At 42.9% G+C, this 19,765-nt stretch overlaps 1 protein-coding gene across 2 annotated transcripts in view; it reads left to right on the top strand.

Annotated features, from left to right (window-relative positions):
* The first annotated feature begins 7,448 nt into the window (after positions 1-7,448).
* The window catches only part of RCOR3 (REST corepressor 3), a 17,099-nt gene continuing 4,782 nt past the window's right edge, over positions 7,449-19,765 (top strand). Inside the window, exons 1-8 of one of the 2 annotated variants that reach the window (XM_053458667.1) lie at positions 7,449-7,838; positions 7,957-8,013; positions 15,931-16,008; positions 16,766-16,818; positions 17,849-18,010; positions 18,241-18,365; positions 18,728-18,806; positions 19,620-19,765. The exon at positions 19,620-19,765 is cut by the window's right edge and continues 73 nt beyond it. In XM_053458667.1, coding sequence (XP_053314642.1) covers positions 7,715-7,838; positions 7,957-8,013; positions 15,931-16,008; positions 16,766-16,818; positions 17,849-18,010; positions 18,241-18,365; positions 18,728-18,806; positions 19,620-19,765 — 824 coding nt within the window. In that variant the 5' untranslated portion in view covers positions 7,449-7,714. The remainder of the gene's footprint in view (positions 7,839-7,956; positions 8,014-15,930; positions 16,009-16,765; positions 16,819-17,848; positions 18,011-18,240; positions 18,366-18,727; positions 18,807-19,619) is intronic. The other variant, XM_053458669.1, reaches the window with a different exon arrangement.

The raw sequence follows: 19,765 nt of genomic DNA, 5'->3' as shown, positions 1-19,765 counted from the left end.
CCAGAGCCCCACTTACCTTTATACTAAAATGTATATGCTGGCTCCCTTTTAAGTAGCTTTAAAATCCTCCTTCTTACCTTCAAGGTTCTTTCATTTTTCATCCCCATCTTATATTTCATCTCTGATATACGACCGTTACCTGCAAACACTCTGTGCATTCTACATCTCTCTGTTCCATTGACATCTACCGCGTTGCATTCTCTCTCACTGCTCCCGATCTCTTTAACTCTCTATCACAAGACATTTACCAAGCTTCAACTCCCCACATCTTCAAAATCAAACTAAAGGAACACATTTTTGCTTTCGCACTACAACAACATGTATGCCTTGGCATGCACTAAATCAGAACTCTCAACATTATTCAATATTGCCTTCTCCTAATTGTATTTGTCTGCTCACTCCCTACTACCATCTAAACTATAAGCTTGATTGGGCAGAGATTTCCATTCCTTCTGTATGCATACCTATTGCACCAAGATCATACGCCTGTACGACTACCGTACTTCTTATATGAGTGCACTTATTGTACGGTTAACTGTATAGAGCTAAATACCTCCGTTAGAGTTAACCAAAAATATACATACTTACCTCCAAACATAAATAGACAAAGTCACAAACTCAACCATATAAACAGAAAGGGACAGCAGGACACAAAGAGGATATATGATAGATTGATAGTTTAACCTTGTCCTGTACACCTAATGCAACCATAATTAGCTTCACTATGGTATTAATTTACTATGGCTAGTGTTGGCTCAAGTCCCGTCCCCAAGAGAACCCTTTTCATTGTTTTCAACTATAAAGGAGACCCAGATCCAGCTTGTGGGAACAGATTCAGAGTGTATAGTATTTGGGCAGTGGATGTTACTGTATGTTACATAAAATATATATCGAGTATTATTCTTTACAAAGATCATTGATTGGACATCAAGCCGTAACAAGTGAATCAGGAGAAATCTAGATCATTCATGGAAATTGGGAAAGGAGACACTGAGTGCCTAGAATGTAGAGTAGTAAACAGTGCTGCAAAACCCCACTGCTTGAGAGACACCAAGTGGTAACTGCGCTGAAACGTAATGTAGCTAGGGAAAAATAAGCATACGTTGCAGGGGTAGTAAGACTTCGCTGCCCCTGCCCCTGCCTGACACCTGAGGAGCTTTTTCAGTGAATTAACTGGGTATTAATGTAAACGTACATCAGCGGCCACACACCAGGAGTGCATTTGCTAGTCTGAGCAGGGTCCTCCTCATCTGTTGTTTCTATAAGTCAAATTCTTATGTTACAAACTACTTGTTATGTCCGGTTTACTCATTGTACAGCGCTACAGAATATGACGGCACTATATAAAATATATATGTGTCCAGCTGGAACCCAATAGCTCCCTGTCCATGACACTGGCAGAAGCCTGTTTGACAACCTTTAATTGCTAACCTAGAAAAGAACAGGAGCTTCGCAGTGTTTCTAACTATTCACTATTAGAAACACAAATTACATAAGGGGCATACTTAATAAAATACAAAATACCTAAACATACCTGTTCTCTTAACAGAACTAAGGGGAGGTGTAATACAGAGTTTGCTCCAGTGAAAGAAGCCTCTCAGGTCGCGTGGAAGTCTGTAAAGAGATGGCATTTATATAAAACAAATCCCTACACTCTTCCAATATCAGGATGGCACTGAGGGATTTTGTTAATGAACCAACTATCCAAAATTCTACCAATTTGTATCGTCTATTATTATTGTATCCAGTGTCCTGGAAAAAAAACCACACACACACACACATACCTCTCCTATTTGAAAATATGTTGCCTACAAACAAAGTTGTGTATAAGCAACCCATTTAATTAACCCCTTAAGGACAGAGCTGTTTTAAAAAAAAAATTGTACCCTTCGTTACAATAACATTTCTGCAGTGCTTGTGTTTAGCTGCAATTTTCTTCTTGTCTCATTTAGTGAACTTACACAAATTACATATTGCTTTTTTTAGGGAAGGCTTTGTTTGGATACCATTATTTTGATCATAATATAATTACTATTAAAAAAAAGTACTTTTTCTGACTTTTACTTGAAAAACGTTTTACTCATCTACAAAAGCTAATGGAAAAATCTGCTAAATAGATTCTAATATGTGTCCTGAGTTTAGAAATAGCCAATGTTTTTATGCTTTTTTGCAAGCCATAGGGCAATAAGTACCAGTAGCAGATTGCTATTTCAAATCTGGTCATACTGGTCCTTTTTGGGACATCTTTGAAGCCAGTTAGTTCAATTACCCCCCATCAAACCATATATGTTTGAAAACTAGACACCCCAGGGTATTTCAAATGCTGATATTTTAACTCTTTCCATGCACAGATTTTGCCACCAGTATTTGTCAAAGATTTGTGTTTTTTTTCACATACATTCTACTTTAGGTATAAATTTACAGCTCCTGGTATATGTCACTGTCAAACAACACCTTAGTGTGTGTTCGGCGACATCTCCTGAGTACAGCGATACCACCCATGCATGGGGTTGCCAGGTTCTTTGGAGGGTAATAGGCTACATTTGGGGCATGCTCAACTCACTTCGGCGTCCCTGGAAGAGACCTAAACACATTTTGCGCATGAAAGAACTCCGTAAGAGCTGTCATATAAAACATCAAAAATACTTACCTTAGGGAGAAGCTGCAGATGCCGAGCATAAGCTTCCCATCCCCTCTGAAGTCCAAGGATTCTGCTTGAAGCAGCCAAAATGTGGCAGTAGAATGATTCCATTGAATCATCGGAGCACTTTCTGTGCATGGAGGTCTCAATTGACCCCTGCCCGCAGTGTTTGCTGAGCCATTGACTGGCGGTAAGTATATCACACGTGTGTAGGGGTGTTCAGCTGAACATATCTCCTACACTGATAATATCTGGGGAATGGGGAAAGGGGCAAATGCATATGGGGGATTCTTCATAATACCCGCATGCATTTGGAAGGGGGACATAACATAAATTCAAAGGGACCTCTCAGATATCATATGCATTCGAGTGCATTTGATGGCTTCAGTGTCAATTTAATGAGGGGCCCAGAACCTCATCTGGATATAATGCATCCATAGGATCATAGACAGACCATCCCCCCAGTACTTTTAATGGATGGCAAAAGGGTTCTGGTAAGTAATAGAACATGTGTAAAGTTCTGCATCGAAAATGTAACATTTTGACATGTTTGCAGGTCTATACCCACATCCATACATTTATGCTTGTTACTTCCACAAACTTTATTTTCACCTTAAAAAAAAAACTCCTAAATTTCTTTGATTACAGCATCCAGTGTAAGTTAGCAAATCATTTGGTGGTTTCATTATTTTATGTGTCATAAAGTTGCATGAATATGCAGACAGAGAGAGTTATACCCTCGGGTTTATATGAAGTTATGATGTCTCTCAACAATGACTAATGAATTTAATTTCTTCCAGCACAACGAGGCAGCTTTTTATTGCTAGGAGCCCAGTGACTCAACAAAGTAATCACACAGTGGAGCATTTTTCATCCATTCGGGTTGATATTATACAGAGCCAGTCACTGACTGTTTATGTGCATCATGTGGAGGCACCTTCTTATAAGCTGGGGTAGGCAGCAACATTGTTTGTGAAGAATATGTGACTAAATGCCTCATAAGCAGGCCCAGTGGGCCTCAGGCGGACAGCGCCACACACTCACCTGATGTGCCCGGACGCACACTACATGAACAGAACAATATAGCGTGGAGTCACACATACAGTGAAGGAAAAAATTATTTGATCTCCTGCTGATTTTGTACGTTTGCCCGCTGACAAAGACATGATGAGTCTATAATTTTAATGGTAAATTTATTTGAACAGAGAGATACAGAATAACAACAAAAAATCCAGAATAACGCATTTCAAATAAGTTATAAATTGATTTGCATTTTACTCAGTGAAATAAGTATTTGATCCTCTATCAATCAGCAAGATGTATAGCTCACAGGTGTCTTTTATACAGGTAACTAGATGAGATTAGGAGCACTCTCTCTAGTATAGTCTGCCCATTTTTCTTGATGTAAAGACTCCGACCTCGATCAGTCTTTTGTCTTAGACACGGGATACCTTTATGCCCATTGCTGACGGACGGTCCCGTGACGTTGGTGGGAGTTCTCCTGATGTCGGAGGGAGGTCCCCCTGACGTCGGTGGGATGTCACACTGACGACAGTTGGAGTTCCCGCTGACATCGGGGAAGTTCCTGCTGACGGCAGCGAGAAACACCCCCATTTAAAGGGAAAATGGGCAGGGAGCGGGCGTGTAAAGACCCAGCTCTCGTGACCTGTAGGATTTTGATCTTGACCCGGAGAACCGTTGCTTCACCCGGCAATCTCCAGGTCAAACCCGGAGAGTTCCCAGGTATGGTTAAATGTTTCTATCACATCTCTCCTCTCTCTCTTTTCTCCCCCCAAGCTGTTCATATTGAGTTCCTTTAATCTTTCCTGATAATTTTTATCCAGCAAACCACCTTTGTAGCCCTCTGAACTCCCACCAATGTGTCATTATCTTCTGGAGATGGGGCACTCAGTAATCTACCCATACTCTAGGTGAGATCTAACCAGAGATCTGTATAGTGGAAGAACCACTTTTCTCTTCCTGCCACTAATGCCTCTAACTAGTCAACCCCAGCTTTACTGCAATGCATGAATATGTTGTTTAGCAACTGCAAGTATTATTATTCATTTTATATAATTTATTCCTCTAATATTATATAAAAGTAAATTAAGTAGGAGAGAAAACGTAACCACTTCTTTGCCATCGGCCGCCCCCCCCCCCCCGGTAATTACCACACACACTGCCACATCTTTTACACACTCTCACACTAACACATACACAGCCATGCTACAAACATACATACACTAACACACACTTACATTTACACATATACACCAATGCTATTCACATGCACTCATGGTAACACGAATTCATGCCAATACACACACTTACACATATATACTCATGCTAAGACACATACTTACACACAGGGCCGGCCGAAGACTTAACGCCGCCTGGGGCGAAGTTTAAAATGCGGCATTTTAAACTTCGCCGACGCCATAATCTACCCCCCCCGGTACTTACCTTTAAACAGTCCTGCGGCGAGTCTCCCTGCTCTGCCACAGTGCCGGCTTGTAAAGCTGAGCGCCGGAAATTGACGTCACTTCCGGCGTTCTGCATTACAAGCCGGCACCGAGACCGAACAGGGAGACTCGCCGCAGAGGAGAGAGAGAGAGGGGCGCCGAGCGGGTAAGCGAAAACCACTCGGTGCCCCTCTCTCTCTCCTCCGCTTCAAAAAAAAAAAAAAAAAAAAAGCGCTTGCGGCGGCAAAGTGCCGCCCCTTCTAACGTGCCGCCTGGGGCAATTGCCCCAGTCGGCTCCATTGTAGGGCCGGCCCTGCTTACACGGTTATACTCACACTCCAACACATGTACATTCACTGTAACACAAATGCATGCATACTCACTCCCTCTCTTAACTCCCTTATCACCTCTCTCACTCTCTCCCTGCCTGCTTCCCTTATTCTTATTATTTATTGTTTTATATAGCACCATTCCCTTAACTTCTGGAGGCTTTCTGGAGCCTTTATCCTCAGTGTGTGCCAGCAGCCACGTGTTCACGGCAGGGTCACATTGTGTTACGTGACCCCCTTGCGTTCCTTTTTTGATAATTTTGGAGTGGCCCAGGGGCAATTGCCCCCCTGCTTCCTGCCCCAGCATTTATGATATTGGATGTGTACACTAGCATGGCAACTAGAGCCATAGAATGACTTTTCTTGTTCTCTGGCTATAGTACTTAAATGATGTGTGGATTTCATTGTGTATTAGGGCTCATTACGTTTATCATAATGAATGACATCTTCAAATAGCAACTCTACCATTCTTCCTTTGCCACAGTTTTCACTTAAACAATCAAAAAATAATTAAGAATAATGCTAAGCTTAATAATGCAGAGCTTAAAGGGACACCCTAGCCTTTATATGCATTGTAGTGTATAGGATAACTGAGAGGACGCAGGGTTGTAGGCCAGGGGTTCTTACTGTATGGGTGGGAGTTTTACAGGGCATTCCATATGAAGTGTGTATTTGAGGAGATCCAGCCTGTTTTACTCGGTTTCAAACAATCACCACAAGGCGTCGCAAAAGCCATTGGTGCCAGGAAGTCTGAGTGGATTGTTTGTTTTGGAGGAGCTGAGGGCTGTTTCAGCAGGAACGCAAGGGGTTACGGGAGGAGGACCTGATGGGGAACTGCATTTACTGTTGTATGTTAACGTCCCATGTCTGGCTGCAATAAAGGCATTTTCTCTGATTTAGACCCTACATGCAGTTTCAGCTCATGGCGTGGGGGGGCGGCTATAATCGCTTTCTATATTCACTGCTATGATCGCTGGCTACAGTTCAACTTTAAACGCAGATGCCCCCAAAACAATGCATGTGTAAATACTTTCCAATGCAATGTTGGGGGGGGGGGGGAAACATCAACTTCATATTCTCTCTCTCTCTCTCTGTGGTCCATAGATTCTCTCCACTGATTGGCTACCTGAAGAAGCCAATCAATGGAAGGAAAGTGATCTCATCTGAAACCAATGGGAGCACTTTGTGCATACTGGGATGCCATTAGATCCCTGCCCATGTCTATCGGTTAGTATATTAAGTGCATGGAGGCATATTCTGTTGAACACAACTCCTAAACAGAAAATAGCTGGGGGTGGGGGAAGGGCACAATTTGCAGGAACAGGGCCATTCATTCCTCTTGTATCTGTATGTCAATTGCTGTATTGTACTTGTCGTTATTTGTAACATTTTCATCTTTGTACGGTGCTGCAGAATCCGTCGGCGCTTTATAAAGTATAATAATAATAAATAATTTCCATTGGCCGGGGTGTCCCTTTAATCACTTTTGCTAATCTATGAGGGGCACCAAGCAGGAATTATTTTTTGAATGGGTGAAAGAAATGTGTAACCTCCATCAGTAACACAACCAGACCATACAAGGCAGATTGTGCTGCAGCACAGAGTACGGTGGCAATTTGCTGGCTTGGGGTGCAATGGGGAGAGCCGCACCAGTCTTTTATACAGATAGATAGATAGATATAGATACATATACCGTATATAAAACTATATTGAAAGGCAGTGAATACCAAGGATGCCATTAAATCACTTTAAGGGGCCATTCTTCCTCTCGTTGCCTCGGTTACTGGTGCTATTCACCCTGGTAATGGCAGCTGGGGTTCCAGGGGCCTCTCCTGTGCGCACAGCGGGTGTCAGACACTTAGTTAGGGGGGCTGCCCCCGAGCACACACCGCTCGGGTGCCCATCTAGCCCAGGCGGGCACGTCACTCGCAGCCGTGTCACAACGTAGCAGGACTCCTCACAGCGGCCGCTTCCACCAGGTCAAAGAGTTCAGCGGCGACCCGACACGCCCGCCCCGCTAACCTATTCCCCGGGTTCGCGCGCCAAGACCGGGAATTCGGGCCACCTTTTGGCGAAGACGAGCCAGCAGCCCTTGCCTCACCCGTGACCCGGCCGCTTAACCTGAGTTGCCGGGCCCGGCGCAGGAATATCCTGTGTCTGGCGGCGGCCGCTGCGTCAGGGAGGGTGTTGTGAGGCTGCGTGTGAGTGCGCTGCGGGCAGCCCTGAGCTTCCATATTAACGAGTCCCTCCGACCCCGCATACCCACTGCGATACCCACTGCCATGCCGGGCATGATGGAGAAAGGAACGGAATTCCTCGGCAAGAACCGATCCAACGGCACGAAGAGCCCGTCCAGCGCCTCCAATGGTCACTACTCCGAAGACAGCGGCAGCGACGACGAGCACGGTGGTAGCCTCGAACTGACTGAGCCCCCTGCCCCTTTTCCCCGGAGTGTGTGTCTGTATGAGTGCTCCGGGCCTAACTGCCTCGCCTGGCTATAGCTGTGTCCTGTTTTACATTTCAGATGTGGGCATGAGAGTGGGAGCCGATTTCCAGGCCCGGATACCAGACTTCGATCCCGGTAAATAGCCTTTTCTTGTCATGGTGGCTGAGGCCATGGTAGCCTCGGTAGTGGGAGGACCGGGGATTAGGGAGGCTGTGATCTAACCGTGCCTGGGATGTTACATATACAGCCCATTTAATACGGAATCTATACGTTTATATGTTTTATTTTACAATCCGGTATGCAGAAGAAATAATCCTGGTGACAGTAGCCACCCTCCCCCTATGTATGTATGTATGTATGTATATGTATATATATATATATATATATGTATATAAATATATATAATTATACACACAATAATTTGCGATTATATTTTTTTGCTTTCATCTGATTATAAATTGCTATTATCGCCAAAACCATTGGATTTGTGTTTTTTTTTTTTTTTTTTTAACTATTATTACTGTCAACCTCCTCTCTCTTGGCAGAAAATGTCTCCTTCCTAATGGTCAGTGCAGATAAAGGGTTAACCTGTGCTGTTACCCATCAGTGTTTGGCGGGTTATCGCTGTATGGGCGCGTTGGTTTTCAGTAGTCAAGCGTTGTACGGTTTGTTGTATTTCTAGTTCTACCTAAGTGTGTTCGTGTTGAGCCGCACCACAATATTACTTTGAGTTGAAATATTTATGCGTTTAAGGTAAAGCTGCTAAATATTAGACCGTACTGATATCGCCTTAAAGACTCAAACCTTAATCGGTCCTTGTTCTTGTCTTAGATTCAGGAAAGCCTTATGCCTATCCCATGCATGTTTAAATTCCCTCACTGTAGTAGCCTCTGTCACCTCTGCTGGGAGGCTGTGCCACTTATCTACCACCCTCTCAGTAAACACAAGATTGGTACAACAGTATTTGAATTGTGTCAAGTCACCGCGGCCGTAATGCTGCGGGATATCACAATACGGCAAAAGGGATCCACGTTGAGGTTCAGAATGGCGGCACCGGTTTTGCTAATTAAGTGCTGCAGCGGACATTCGTTTTGTAAGATAAGATTTCTCCGGTGAAATAATTGAGTTAATAGGAGCGATTAGATCTAAATTGTGATATTTATACAGCCTTTATACGGAAAGGTCTGTGCTGTCGATCAGCGGCCCGTCTAACGCCCCTCTTACCATAAAAACATATGAAACGAAGCGTTATTTTCTCTGTGTCTGCCGCTTAATTAAAGACCGTTCTCTCTCTGGCGATGTGTGGCTGAGTGACCGGCAACAGGACTGTAGATAAGCGAGTGCACTCAGATGGAGTTTGAGTTGTTGTATACTTTAAAGGGACACTCCAGCCGCCCCTTTATACGCTCCTTAATGCGTATATCTGCATGGTCCCCTTAAATTTTCCACGGTGTTCCCCTTGCCAATGCATGGGGAGGGGGGTTCTGCAGCATCCCCCCCCAATATGCGGTTGCCCCTCCCCCCACCCCCCAGTAATTCTGCATGCAGGAGCCATAAACATCTCCTCGCATTTTATATATATGGACTGCTCGTCGGCTCCAGCGCTGGCGCAGTGAACCCCGTGTGCATGCGCAGGAAGCCCTCCCATTGATTTTAATGGGAGTGCTTTCCTGTCACTGACTGTCTGCTTGAAGCGGTGACAGCAGTCCTCGGACCACCACCTAGGAGGAGGGCTGCTTCTTCTTTTTTTCGTGAAGCTTGAAGGACTCTGCCGTGCTTTTCTGTCGTCGCTTGTAAAAAGGTGCCCTTGATCCGGGGTGAAGGGCCGCAGTGAACACCAGATCCCCAGTCGTCTTCTTCAGGGACTTCACTCCCCATATGCGAGGGCATGCAAGCGTTTCCTTCCCTCCCAGGCCAAAGCCAAGGATTTTCCTACCCCCTCCTCCCTGAAGAGGGGACCCACTGAAGTCTTCAAGGGGGATGGCAGCCAAATAGCATCCCCTCCCCCCACCAAAAAAACCTGTGAAAAACTAGGTTTTCAGGGCCTTGATCCATCATGGCGTTTCCAGTGTTTCCATATCTGTCAAAAATTAACATCCACATGTGGACAAAAACAACATGAAATGTGTGATTTAGTGTAATTACTGCCCCCCTCCCCCCACCAGCCACAGGCTAGGGCAATTTAAGGGAGGGGTGAAAAAAATAAAGTGCCTAGAAAGGGTCCTGGGTGCAGCATTGTGCACAGCGAGGTGAAAATAGTCCCCCCCCCCCGCACAGCGACCAAACCAGGGGGCTTCATCGCATCTCCCGGGCTTCGTGATGCACACCCCACCTTCAGGCTTCGTTTATTATCATTATTATATATTTATCATAGATTATTTTGATGAATGAATGTTATGTATTCACAGAGACATCCTATTATCTGTAATGAACACATTATTTTTATATTGTATACATTGTTTTTATATGTTATACACTGTTTTTTTTTTATAAATGTAACATTAAAGGATTGCTTGCAATTCTACGAGCACAGCGGCCAGTATGCCGGGTGTCTGGGGGCTGCTTGTCCCGGTCATTCGCTTGCCAAGCCACCATTCTAATTTAACCGTTATGTTTTTGGGGACACCCTCGTATTCGCTTCTCTGTATGATGTAATCGAAGGCCTCACGTATGATGTAATGTCTGGAGCATATCTGTATGGTCGGCAAAAGAATTAAGAGAGTGATATCTCCCCCGCTGGACCACCAAGACCTGGGATCAGATCACAGCTTCTCCACCACCCAAACCCTTCTGTTTAGAAAGGGGATAGAAATATTAAAGTTAAGGTTATTTATAAGAGTTCTAAACCCGAAGCAAAAGCTTTATTGTAGATTTTTTTTTCCCGAAACCATTCATTTGCTTCCAGGCTCATAATAATTTTTTTTGCCTTCAGTGGCCTGATTTACAAATGGTCCGCGCTTCCATTGCCTCTTCAAAGTATTTCCAACCTGGAGGCCAAGGATGAAATTATATGAAATACGTGCTTTATTTACAAGATGCTAAAGCCTAGATTGTACCCTTAATTCTGGGTAGCGAGGGGAATATATTGGGTTTTCCCTCTGTAATGGGAAGTGTTAGATAAAAGAAGTTACTAGCTTTCCATGTATTTTGAATAAATGCATGATATTAAACTTTATTATTTTTTATTTATCTAGAAGCCCAGATAATCTTTATCACCCACACCATCCGCTGCCTTCCATGCCTGGAAGATGTCTTTAGAATGTAAGCTCCTATGAGTAGTTTCCTTTCCTTATGCTCCGGACTGAACATATACCAACTCGATTCTTAGCCCTGTGAAATATGTTTGGAGCGTTCCAAATAATTTCTTTTTGTGTGATTAGGTGGATTTCTGGCACACAGATCAGTAAAAGGAATGTTTTACAAAAATCAACAAACAACAACAAGGCTCCCTTGATTTGTAACACGTTTTGGGACTTTACCTGGAGTCTTTAGGGGTTCTGAACTTCTAAAGCATTCATTTAACTCGGCAGCTACCTATAGACGTGATATTGAAGTCGTTTAAAGCTGCTGAGGGTTATTCCTTTGTCCGTTTCATGGCTCCTAGTGAATTCCTGAGATGATGAGCTTTTCAGAGGGAATATGAGCAGACCGGGTCCGGTACCTTTAAATGGCCTGCATGCCTCATATGATATGAGATGATTGCTTGATCATATTTATATTGGAAATAATTCATCCTTCTTACCAACCCCTCAGTCTTTTTATTTAAATAAGCACCCTTAATGGCTCTACTTTTCCCCCCATATATGCTCTCATCGTTTTATCCCTGGGATTAGGGTGCAGGCCTCCGGTACAGTCCTATTGAGAACATCTATTTTTTTATATTATAAGGTGCATTCTAGCCATATTTTCATATCGCATACTGGGGCCAATTTTCCAGGCATTTTTTTTAGTTACTGGAGTTCTTCTGACTCGAGGGAGCGTTCCATGGTTTCATACTATTAATGTTTCCTGGTTTCCGTAGCGACAGGTAGGAAAGTTAGGAGAGTTGTCACAAGTCTGATGGCAGAAGTCTCATTTTCTAAACTCCAATAACTAAAGAATGAATGAAAAAGAGCTCTTTACAAAATAAAAGTACGAGGTCCTATAAAGCTCCCAGGCAGAAGCACTCAATGCCCACCCAATATAGTAGACAAGAACTCCTGCTGAGATAAATGAGCATACTTTAGGGACAAAACCTGGTCTTTCATACACACCAGGGCAACCGGAAGGTGAGAGTAGATGACTTCAATTAGGCTTTAGAACAAATAAACAGAGGGATTGATGCGAAAACCAACCAATCAGGAGAGGCCGATTATTTCACGCCGTTGGATTGGGGATAAGGCGGCTCATAGAAGGTTTGCCTCCGCTCTCCTAGGGGGAAGGTGAGCAATAAGAGCAGCGCTTACCTTCATTGCAGAATAGATATTGAATGGTCGTCGAATAACTGCATTAGGGCTGCAACTAACGATTATTTTAATAATCGATTAGTTGGCCGATTATTTTTTCGATTAATCGATTAATCGGATAAAAAAAATGAATGTAAATTTTTCATTTATTTAAAATAATTTACTAAACAAATGATGTTAAATACAAACAGCAGAATAAAAAAACTTTGATAATACATTTCTTGTCTTTATTTCCCAACCAGCCCCCCAATATATGCACATTTGAGCCCAGGCTTGCTACGCTGCCTCCCAGACATGCCATGCTGCCCCCCCACATATGCCACGCTGCCTACCACAGCACTCCACGCTGCCTCCCACATCTGCCACGCCACGCTGCCTCCCACATCTGCCACTCCACGCTGCCTCCCACATATACCACACCACGCTGCCTCCCACATCTGCCACTCCACTCTACCCCCCACATGCCACTGTGCCTGATACGCCTTATACCCCCTGAAACACCACTCCATCCTCCCCAGACATGCCACCCTGCCCTCCCCACATATGCCACGCCATGCTGCCTCCCACTTCTGCCACGCCACGCTGCCTCCCACATCTGCCACGCCACGCTGCCTCCCACATCTGCCACGCCACTCTACCCCCCACATGCCACTGTGCCTGATACGCCTTATACCCCCTGAAACACCACTCCATCCTCCCCAGACATGCCACCCTGCCCTCCCCACCTATGCCACGCCATGCTGCCTCCCACATCTGCCACTCCATAATGCCTCCCACATATGCCACTCCACGCTGCCTCCCACATCTGCCACTGTGCCTGATACGCCTTATATCCCCTGATACCCCACTCCATCCTCCCCAGACATGCCACCCTGCCTCCCAGACATGCCACTTCTCTACCCCCAGATATGCCACTCTACCCCCAGATATGCCTTATACACCCTGATACACCACTCCGTCCTCCCCAGACATGCCACACTGCCCTCCCCACATATGCCTTATATACTGTATATGCCTTATACCCCCAGATATGTCACTTCACTGCCCCCAGGATTTAGATTCCCCTAAATTAACCCTAAACTCCCCATTAACCATAACTGCCCCTAAATTAACCCTTAACACCCCCTTAACCACAGCATCCCCTAAATTAATCCTAAAGACCCCATCAACCACAGCATCCCCTAAATTAACCCTAAACACACCATTAACCACAACTGCCTCAAATTAACCCCAAACACCCCATTAACCACAGCTGCTCCTAAATTAACCCTAAACACCCTATTAACATAACTGCCCCTAAATTAACCCTAAACACCCAATTAACCATAACTGCCCCTAAATTAACCCTAAACACCCCACTAACCATAACTGCCCCTAAATTAACCCCCACCTCCCCTAACTTTCAGTAGCCCAAATATATATATATATTACATACATATATATATATATATATATATATATATATATATATATATATACTTACAGTTAGATGAGTGTCACAGCCATGTGGTTCTGGCCTGGAGAAGGAAGGGGCGGGGCCAGTTGTCACAGTGATTACAGGGAGGGGGAGTAAGTAGGAGCTGCTGCTGTGAGACGGTGAGTCAGACTAAACGGATTATATAATGAGGGGGATTTTTCAGAGAGTTTGCTCTGAAAAAACCCTCATTTTATAATCGATAATAATCGATTCAACTAATCGATAATGAAATTCGTTGCCAACGAATTTCATTATCGATTATTATCGATTTTATCGATTAGTTGTTGCAGCCCTAAACTGCATCACATCTTGGGACGCTGTAACTACACACACAGCACTCACTGCCTGATCGCCATGTGTACATGTAACACTCTCCAGCTGTCACATGTAACATGCGGTAATGCTTGGGTGTTACAGACAATCAGATCTCTAATACTGGTCTGCATGCTTTGTTGATGCTGAAAAGACCACCTATGTATGTCAGGCCTAATGCCGATTGTATTGGTAATGGAGACTATACCCCCCCCATGAGCCACCGTCTATGTTCAGTGGTGTTACAGGTTGGATGGAACGCGTAAAAACGCCACCTGCGCCATCCCGTGGCTTGTCACACTGGCTGGGATTTATGCTTTGCTTTGCGACTACCTGCTAGCCCCGTGTGACGTTGGCTGTTATAGATAATTGGGTTTATCAACTACAGGGAATGAGTCAGAACAGTTTGCAGTACAGCTGTGCTTCAGCTCCATGACCTCACTGTACATTAGACTTGTGCATTCTGATTCGTACGAACGGTAATTCAACTCTCTCACTCTCACTCATTCTTACTCACGCTGTCTCACACACACTCTCCTTTTCTGCAGCTCCTCGTATTCTCTTGCCTCTTTGGTTTCTTCTGTCCTCTTTCTTCATCCGCTTGTCCCCATGAACCAGGCCTCCCAGAGCACTTCCACAAAAGGGGTGGAGCATCTGTTCACACTCTCTCCCCCGATTGGAGGAAAGGAGAGAGGCTGTGGGCTGTGGCCCTGCCCTTTTGCAGCAGTACTCCGAGAGATCAGAATAATGCCGACGGATTTGCAGACAAGGAGAAATGTATACTCTGAGAAATACTTCTGCATTATACGGGCCTCTTGGCGTACATCGGCCAAAAAAAAAACTGAGCCACGAGGCGCGCCACATGGGGCAGCCTTTCCCCAATTCCTCGGGGGAGATGGTGTGAGCGGATGTGCTTTGGGGGGCCTGGTTAACAGAGCCAATAGCGGGGAAAAGGGGACGAACAAAGAAAACAGAAGACAGAAGAACAAGAAGAGGCAAAGCAAGAAGCAGAGCTGCGGAAAAAGAAAACCGGGAGAAGGAAGCCGTCGTTGGGGAAGGTATGGAGACAGAGAGTGTGAGTGAGGATAAATGACAACAAATTTCGTCTACAAACGACACGCCATCCAAATTTCGTCCGGACCAAAACAAATTTGTTGAACAAAAAAAAAAAAATGACACAAACGGAAACTTTTTGTCCGAATCATTTTTGGTCCATTTATACAAATCTACTATAACATTATGCTTCTGGTGCAGGAAGGGCTTGAGTGGCCCAGCATTTTGTTTAGTTAAATCGGTGAGGTTTCTTCAGTCACCTTACTTCATTAAATTATGCATTATTCAGGGCCGGCTTAGTTCTTCTCACTGGAGAAACCTCCTAGCGTTGGCTCTTCATAATGTATAGTGAAGTCGGGCAGTTAGAGCCACAACTCTCACTTCAGCGAATAACCTCCTGTGGCTTTTACATATTTCTCTCTTGACTGAATCCATTATTGCCAACCCCATACTTCAGCAGGGCTTTGATACTTTCAGGAAACTCTTGTAATAACGCCTCAGTGCCAATAGATGGCAGAATGATACCAGAAACATCTTTGCCGGACGCTTACTGAACGGGGTTTTTTTTGCATTATTGACAATAACGGTTTGAAAATACTGCCACTTTGTGATTTATTTTTTTACTCTGCCTTCTCGACATAAAATAAGCAAACTTTACTTATTTCTATGATGAGTTACATGCTGTTTGGTCTTTTATGTCTTATCGCTAGTATGCTGATTTCTATTTAATCTGGCCAATCATTAACAATTCACATTCTGTTTAAGGTGCTACCAAATACACAGATAAAGACATTGGAGGAATGTTGGTGTGGTCTCCTCATCATAATATAACAGATTTGAAGTGTAAGTTGCGTTTCTTTCCCTTCTTTCCTTTTCTCTTCTTTCTCTTCTTTCTTTCCTCTTCTCTTCTTTCTTTGCTCTTCTTTCTTTCCTCTTCTCTTCTTTCTTTGCTCTTCTCTTCTTTTCTCTTTCCCTTTCTTCTTTGCTCTTCTCTTCTTTCCTTTTCTTCTCTTCTCTTCTCTTCTTTTCCACAAATACGAATTTCATGTTTGAATCTTGATGTTACCCAAAAACAAAAAAAACTACAGAGTGCATTCTACAGCATTTAGTCTTTCGGCAAACGAATGTTACAAGGATATATGACTAATGACACCTTTTAAAGGCGTTTCATTTTAAAAATGCGGTAGTTTTGTTACGTTAAACAAACCGGTAAAATGAATGTCGTCATTGGTGTTGAGTATTAGTAAGCATAGTAAATATTTTTGGATTTGTATTTTTTTGTTAGAAACGTGCCTCTCCTGCTAATGCAGATAACTTTTCATTTAGAAAAATCCTCTCTATTGCAAGAAAACTAATAAATTTGCAAGGGAAAAAGTAATTAATTAAAATCTCTGAAACGCACGTTATATTTGTATATCATTATAATGTATCACTCTATGTAAACGCTGTACATTGAGTGTTTAGTACTCAGATAAAGTGTGCGATATGTTTGACGCTGCCATCCATAGTACATTAGTACATCTGCTTTCCCAAAAAATAAATAAAATCCGTTGCTTTGTTTACTAATGAGAACCTTTTTTAAATGCTTCCTTTCTTACAGTGGATGAATATATTGCGATAGCAAAGGAAAAACATGGCTACAATGTGGAACAGGTATACAAAATCACAAACCAAATGTATTGATTTTAACACATATTGATATATTTTGATGATTTATTTTTCATTAGACCGCTCTAATTAGCATTTGAGTATCCTATTTTATAAATGGCCAGAAGGGCAAATAGTAACATTAAGATTTACTAATAGCATTGAAACATGTTTTCTCATACTGCTCAATTTTAAGACTAGTTTTTGGCATGTTTTTTTGTATTTTCTTTTAAAAATCTAAAAAACAGGGTCATCTTTTCACTACTGTACCCCCAGTTATGTTATGTGCATGACTGTGTGCATTCAAAGACTTGCCAGACTATTAACTGCAAGTCAATATGTAGATACATGTAGGGATCCAGCTGTATCGAAACACATAGCGGGCAGCATGAGGCTGTAAGTTGGACATGACAAAGACAGACATGGGTAACCATGAGCACAGGGGGACTAATAGAACAATAGTTTGGTGGAGAGATCTGGTGTTTGTTAAAATAGATGTACAACTTTTTGCAGCCTATAATGGACTATCACAGAAGTACCCTGATGTAGAAGGATGCCAGTGCCAACCCACGCTAGTCACAGCAGACCACAGAGCCAAGAAAGACAATGGTGAAAGCAGGGTTAGAATAAGGGGACCAGGCAGGAATCTAGCACAAGATCGATAAGGGAATCTGGCATATGGCAGAGGTGGGCCCTGATCCCGCGAGTCTTACTTGGCCCGGCAGTTTTCAGTCGGTTACTGGATTAGAAAATGAAGAATGTTTCCTTTCCAGGCTCTTAAATCACAGGGAATCACAAACTTGACTGGCTGTGTCTAATTGTGAGGTTGTGGCCATTAAAATGGCTAGAAGGAAAAAGTAATATAAAAAAAGGTCTTATGTTAAAATGACTACATTTAAAGCTGACCGTACTCGATAATCGACAAAAAAAGATTCAATTCAAACCCCTGTAATTTGTTGCTTATTTGCATAAAAATTGCCATATGGATTCAGTATGTATAACGTAACTTTGTTCTTGTTTATTTCCCTTTGGCAAGGCTCTTGGCATGTTGTTCTGGCACAAGCACAATATTGAGAAGTCCCTCGCTGACTTGCCCAATTTTACCCCATTCCCTGACGAATGGACGGTTGAAGATAAAGTTCTCTTTGAACAAGCTTTTAGTTTCCATGGGAAAAGTTTCCATAGAATCCAACAAATGGTAAAGTACTGCTATGTGGATGAATGGGCTGTTTTCTGCGTTTAAAATATATTTTTTTTTTAGCAAATGCTTTTTCATTTGTATTCCGCTTCAACCAGACATTGGTCCAGTTATGGCTACTATATGCAAGGTCGTTGTTCATCTTTAAATTTCAACAAATTTAATTATATTAGTGAACCATGAGAATTGATTTGCGCTCATATCATTTAACCAAACTCTCTCTCCTTTAGCTTCCAGATAAGACCATAGCAAGTCTTGTAAAATATTACTACTCCTGGAAAAAAACTCGGTCTCGTACAAGCTTGATGGACAGACAGGCTCGAAAGCTAGCCAGCAAAAATAACCCCGGAGAAAGGTATTCTACAAGGCTAGCAACACACTTTATGCTTCCTTTGTTATAAACCAACTTTAGGGATTTAAATAATATAAACATTCTGTGAACTTCAGGACCAATGATACATTTTTAGTAGTTATAACACTGTTCTGTAGGCCTCTATCTATATACAAGCTTCTCCTGTGAGTAATGTGTATACGAAATTATACATTTTAGCAAATCTAGCGATGCCTTTAGTTTGAAAGGGGTCGAATAAGGGCGTTGCAACCCCCCCCCCAAAAAAAAAAACAACCAAACAGTGTGTAACTTAGTGTGGTCTGCTAGAAACCTGTCATAGAGGGTCTGGGAGCAACAATCTGAACAATCTGTCTCTTTATACTCAGTGATGAGGAGGTAGAGGAGGCAAATCCAAAGGAGACGAATGACAGCGATTATGATCCTAAAAAAGAAGCTAAAAAGGAGGTAAGCAGAAAACGGACTGCTTTCTCTGTATATATACGTACGTATGTCTAAACTCTCTCCGCCTAATGTATCGGTCTGTCAATTCTCGTCTCGTCATACCCTATGAATATATGTATTGTATTAAGCGCTGCCTAAATTGTTGGCGCTATATAAATAAAAGATAATAATAAAACTATTCTGATCATAGTATGATTTTGTTTTGTGTTCGGCTGGCATATATTGAGTGTGTTTTTATGTGAATATCATATATTAATATTACATAATATGCTTTTCCTAGTAAAGAGCTTTTCTTTTCACTGAACCAAGAAGTGTTGTAGTCGTTCACTAATTACTGCTTCCAGGTAGCACTGCAGGGTCTGCTGCACATGCCCACAATCGGTATCGGACCCCATCCATACAACACCCTTGGTAACCGGATGCTAGAATGCGGTCTATCTTCCTTTTTTTAAGACAAAATCCCATGCGGAGTTTTAGGCTGTTTATGTTGTGAGCCATCATAAGTGTGTATTCTGCCAGCTATTGCCGGTGTCTTTGTTCCAAGGGAATTACCACGAAAGAGGTATAAGGGCATTGTACCATGTTCCTGGAAATGGAAGATAATAAACAAAATTCTTAAGGGGTCTTCAAAGTTCCTAATACACTACCTATGCTGTCTTGTTTATCTTTGTTAACTATAATAATAAGCTTAGTTCCTACCCAATGATCCCACTAACTGAGATATAGAATTTAGTGCGTAGTTAATTATAACAATTATAACAGTCTATAGAATATAGCTAAAATCACAATGTTTTCCATTGTTTTGTCTTGCCGTAGACAAGTCCAGAGACGTGCATTCAGCCCGTGAAGGTTGCTCTTGGTAGAAGAGAATACCAAAGTCTTCAGCATCGGCACCATTCTCAGCGCTCAAAGTTTCGCCCACCAAAAGGCATGTACATAAGCAAAGAAGATGTTGTCGCCGT

This window comes from Spea bombifrons, chromosome 3 (genome assembly GCF_027358695.1).
Source record: "Spea bombifrons isolate aSpeBom1 chromosome 3, aSpeBom1.2.pri, whole genome shotgun sequence".
Lineage (NCBI taxonomy): Eukaryota > Metazoa > Chordata > Amphibia > Anura > Pelobatidae > Spea > Spea bombifrons.
The sequence above is the reverse complement of the archived record's forward strand: the minus strand, read 5'-3'. Positions and strand labels throughout refer to the sequence as shown.